General features: G+C 46.1%; 1 protein-coding gene and 1 long non-coding RNA gene across 2 annotated transcripts; both read left to right on the forward strand.

Moving 5' to 3' along the window:
- Nucleotides 1–36: 36 nt before the first annotated feature.
- On the forward strand, nt 37–535 carry LOC102193984 (uncharacterized). The gene is made up of 2 exons (XR_312003.2): nt 37–144; nt 270–535. It is a non-coding gene; the product is annotated as an uncharacterized LOC102193984 (long non-coding RNA).
- Nucleotides 536–1,443: 908 nt separating this feature from the next.
- Nucleotides 1,444–2,700, forward strand: LOC102194168 (uncharacterized). The gene has a single exon (XM_005743575.1). It carries the CDS (start codon nt 1,658–1,660, stop codon nt 2,477–2,479), a length of 822 nt encoding a protein of 273 aa, XP_005743632.1. The 5' UTR covers nt 1,444–1,657; the 3' UTR covers nt 2,480–2,700.
- The last annotated feature ends 2,682 nt before the right edge of the window (nt 2,701–5,382 follow it).

Raw genomic sequence — 5,382 nt, forward strand, 5'->3', positions numbered from 1 at the left:
GTTTGACCTCGTTCTTCTCTGCTGCATCATCAGGACTCGCTGGAGGACGATCTGAGCACGTGCAACGAGAGTCTGGCCACAGAGCCGTCCTTCATCGACGAGAACCTCGTCTTCAACGAGAGCAAGCGGGTCCCCTTCTTCAAGGTGAGGGGGAAGTTTGAAGCCGTGCAGCTGTTACTGAAAAAGCTGCTGAAGCAGCGACTGGGGGTCAGAGGTCAAGTGTTTAATACCAATACACATTAAAGCTTGTTTTCATTCCTCTTTTCCAGAAGAAGAAAGGCAAAAAGGAGACGAAGTTCCCGTCCCGGTCTAAAGTGTCGGAGAACGAAGCGGAGTCGACGCCTCAGAAATCCAGACTGCCGCTCCGCTGTCAGAACTGAAACCTTATTTCTCTTTATTTTTAATAACTTTATTACTGTTTCTTCTTTTTTCTGACCTCTTTCATCTTAAACGTGTCCTCATGATCTGTTTTATTGTGGTTTGTGTCTCAGCACCTGCAAATTGTTTGTAAAATTAAAGATTTATTCTTGTTTTATTCTGCTGTTAATTATTCCATCTGCCACACTCGGCCAGCTCATCGGCTTCGTCCTCGGTTATGACGCCAGCACAGGACACGTGTGGCTCTCCTGGTTAGACGTTATGAAATGTGGCGTGGAGCGATGGGGGGTAGAGTGGGTTCAGCAAAACCACAAAGAGTTCAAATGTTTTTGTCGGGTGGGCTGGAGGACACTGCAGCCTGTGAGGTTTCTTTGGTTTCTGTGCTGCTTCATGACGTTTCACTCTTTATGTTGAGCTCACAGCAGCACGCCGTGTTACACACCTGTCTTTAACGCACACGGCCAGAACGTGGAAAACATTCACGTTTCCACAGGGACTCGGAGTAAACAGGAGCCCGGTGCTGATAGTCGTTCATGGAGTCCTGCTGATGTGAGCGTCTGTATAAAAGCAGAAGTTGTGGGAGTTGACAGGTGGAGACAGCAGCTCCCGGCAGTTTTGAGTCTTCATTCATAAGTGGACATCCCAGCAAATATACCGTGACGTCAGACTGCGCATGCTTAGAGAAACCAAAGAAAAACCCCGAGAATTCCACGAGTGAAAAAGAAGTCTGTCTGGTTTATGTTTTGAGAGGAAAGCACCAAAGCTTACTGCGGTTTTCCTCTGATGACGTCATTGCGGAATTCCCCCACTGATACGCTGCTTATCTCTGAAGTGCGCGTGCTTGTTGAGGGCGAGGTGGTCCTGTCGCTGACCTTGTCCTGTTTACAGTAATGTTTGCACTGCTTATATACACGATATACAAATATGATATTTATATTAGTATGTCGTGTACGCGTGTGCGCGTGCGGGAGAAGAAAAACGTTAAATGATGGAGTTTGAAGTGTGAAATAAAACAATGTGAATAAATGAGGTCATGTGACCGTGAGTATAGTTTGAGCTGCTGTGTTGGCCGGTTACGGTATTTTGTAGCTCTGAGGTCGGACGGAAAGCACCCAGAGTTACTTTCGGTTTGTTCCTTCATTTGTTGTTGTGGATTCTGGACGAGCTCATTCTCAGTGTCAGGTGTGGAGGTGGGAGCTGATGTCCGTGTTTTTCTGGATATGACGAGAGTTTCTCTCTTTCTGTGCTCGCTCTGTTTTTCCTGCTCTGATCTGTGAACATGGAGCGATCAGCTGATCTCTGCCTCCTCTCTTTGCTGCTCCTGGCCGTGCCCTGCTTCTCCCAGCCCGGGCTTATTCAGGCACACTTTCGGCTTGGAGACGCCCTGGTTCTGCAGCCTGTGCCGCCGGTCACTAAACGCATCACCAGCGTGGTGTGGAAACGCAACAACGACCTGCTGGCCGAGTGGGCGGAGGGAGAGAGTGAGGTGAGATACTACGGAGGGTTGAGAGGCCGGTCAGAGCTCAGCACCGGGACCGGACGCCTGCGCGTCAGCGCTGCGTCTGCAGAGGACGCTGGAGTGTTTTCAGTGGAGATCAACAACGAGCCTCAGAGCGAGCTCTACAGAGCTGCAGCCGTGGATGAGGTGCCCCAGCCTGAGGCCTTTGTGACACCTCTGGCCTGCAGTCAGGCCTCCTCTCGGTGTTTACTGCACTGCTATGGACACACTGCAGACACTGAGGACATCACCTACTACTGGAAGATGGGCGATGGAGAGTGGGAGGAGTCAGAAAAGAAGATAGAGATCCTCAATGTTAATGAGCTGCACCATGTGAGAACTTTCTCCTGCAGGATGAAGGACCCAGTGAGTGAGAAAGACAGCGAGCCCATCAATAATCCTTTTTACAGACACAGGAGCCCACCTGACTCTGCAGGATGGACAGGTGTGGCGGTCACTGTGGGCGGAGCTTTTGGAGCTGCTGCCCTGGTTTCTGTGGCTCTGTTTGCATTTTGTCAGAGAGAATTTATCCAGAAGACCATTAAGAAGCTCGAAGGCAGGAATTCTGTCCCACAGATGTCAGCGACGTGTAACTCTGTGTGAAGCGTCATCAGCCTGGGTTTGTTGTTTGTGCGTTAGAAACTGTGACCTGCTGCAGGAGAGAAACACATGCAGATAAACTCACGGCAGCATGAATGTTTGTGTTATTTAACAGCCTCCTCTGTCTGAGCAGGAACTCTGAACTGTTCAGTGTTCTAGTGAAAAGAAACTGCTGAACTACCAGTAACAGATTTTTGATCTCGGTGAGATTTTCACCTGGATAAATAAAGAAATAAAAAAAATCTCCTTGTTTTCTGTCCTCTGATTCTTCTGGAGCAGCTTTGCATGAGTCAGAGCCTCAGCTCTGAGCTGCTCTCAGGTTGCTCCCCATCATAGTATGTTTGTGAATGTTAGATGAAAAGCACTAGAACATAGAAAGAGGCTGTGAATGAGGCAGCTCGGATGGCTGTCCAGGACCAAACAGCTGGTCCACAGCTGACCAGTGTTTGATTCAGCAAAGGTCAGAGGTCACTGAACAGACTGCTCTCCATCATGGACTATCTATCTATTGATGTATCTATCTATCTATCTATCGATACATGGATACATCGATAGATCGATGGGGAATAATAATAATAAACCTCTAAGACAAATCAAAAACATTGGAACCTAAACCACAGACCATAACAGGCGAACAGCATATATGATACAGTGTTACAGTTCAGCATCCACAAAAACAAGGATTTTAGGTCTTACAGCATCATCTGTCCTTCAGCAGCCAGTTTCATTAATAACAAGCGCATGAAGTCATTATGTCACTTATCCATTCTGAAAGAGTTTAAATTAATTTTAATAATAATTTATAATTCCACTGCATCACAGACTGCTTTACACATTTTGAAAAGATGTTTCTGTCATGGATACGGGAGAGGAGAGGACCCAAATACAGGGCACTAGCCTTCTTCTCATTATTATTAAGCTGATGGCAAAAAATAAATAAAAAGATATGAACAGACTCCACAGGAAGCAGACACAGAACAGGCCCTATGTGCAAAGATTTACAGGAACACATTCAGGCAGGAGAGGAGGCTTTTGTCATGTCTGGGTGGGTACCTGCAGGTTTCCAACAGCAGCCCTCCTCCTTTGGGCGGAGATCGGTTGCTCCTCCCTGGCTGACCACCTGTGGCCAATTATTCCGGCAGCATATAAGACCTGCACACTCAATCAGCCATCGCCTGAGTATCTGCTATCCCATGTTAGTCAGTGGTGTGTAATTGCTGTGTCCAGATCCTGTGTGAAAACGTTCCTGTCTTCAGAGTTGGCTCCTGGAGTGGGCTTCTTGCCTCAGTTATCTCTGCTTTTCTGGACCTGGGCCACCAGCTGCTGGTACAACGTTGCCAACTAGCCCACCTCTCACCTGCCTGCCTCCCCACGCCTCGACCTCATGCGGGCCTCGCGCCCCACCTGTCCCCTCCACCTGAAACCAAGTAAGGCAACTCAGTTTAACTGTGAAGGATCGCTGACTGACTGCTGGACCCCTCTGACTGTGCTCTCCTCTCATTACAGCGCCCCGGTCACTTCATAGTACTTTTCCGGCCCAGTTTTCTCCTCCCCACTGCCACAGCTGTTCTGCTGCATTCTAGAACTGTCTAGTTTACCTTTAGTTGACTTGGTTTTGACGGCGCGCCCACTAGTTAGTGGCATCGTTTTGATTTGGCTTGTGTTTAATTGCTTTTCTTATTGTAAATATTAAATTCACCCTGAACACTCCCTGCAGTCACTGTGTGGATGAACTGAAATACAGACATGTTTATGTTTATAGGTAAACATATTTACATATAAATACATATATGTATGAATTTACATACACATTCTGTCCCTAAGGAGCACATAGGTTTCTTTCCTATGTGAGAATTCAAACTGCTCTGATCGTGGTTGCAACACTTCGGGCACCCGTGGAGGTCAGACACCTCCCCGTGGAGCCCCGTGTGTGTGTGTGTGTGGGTGGGTGGGGGTGGGGGTTCTCGGGGTTGCTGTCAAATTTTTATTCTTTAAGACTAATTTAGTTCTTAATACAGACGTTATGTGGCTACAGACAAACCATTTTACAATAAGTGCGGGACAATAGGACCGAGGCCTACTTTAGAGTTACTTTCACTTTCTAAGGAAACTCGATTCCGTGCTTTCAAAATAAAGCCGTGTTGCGTCGCTGTTCTGCTTCATTGCACATATAAAACATGAATTGTCATGTTAATAATATAAATACAGTATCAGCGAGGATTGTTTTGACTGCAGCAATAAAGCAGTAAAACCTCAAACAGCGCCTCTGATAAACTCTTCTTTCTTTTTACATGTTCCTGAGGATTTTCCTGATTATGACGTTATTAAATTGGTACCTGATGTTACGCTCACACTAACAGCAGTGTTATATAGCTGTAAAAATAAGCTGTTTGCCTCTTTCATCTTCTTTCATCTTCGCATTCAGGTTGCTTTCTTCTCCTCGTGGTGCTGAGGCGTTAGTTTGAGTGTTGTATTCACCTGTGTTGATCACTTTCACCTGCGAGCCTTTAAGGATTAGGAAGGGAAACCATAAATCCCATGGACAACAGTTGGATCCAACTTTATACAACCGAGGCGAGTTTTTGTTACTGACTTTCACCTCACAGATCTCCAAATTAACTTTGACACTTCTGACAAAGAAAAGAAAAAAATGTTATTAATTTATTGAGAAATATTACAAAATTAAGAGATGTTTAATTTATCACCGAAACTGGTTAGAATATATGGCTTTAAATCAATGACTGTAGAAATAGGTTGAAATACTTCAGGAGTATTTTATTGTGCTTTTATTATGAAAGTGACCGGCAGAGTTTCCGCCCTCAGTAGGGAGGGACGCTGCAGGTTTGAGACATTTTGCTCCACAGGAAGAGAAGGGCGGAGGTCTGTTTCTTTATCAGCGACTCAAA

Source organism: Pundamilia nyererei, unplaced genomic scaffold, assembly GCF_000239375.1.
Source record: "Pundamilia nyererei isolate P.nyererei 1_Seehausen unplaced genomic scaffold, PunNye1.0 scaffold00133, whole genome shotgun sequence".
NCBI lineage: Eukaryota > Metazoa > Chordata > Actinopteri > Cichliformes > Cichlidae > Pundamilia > Pundamilia nyererei.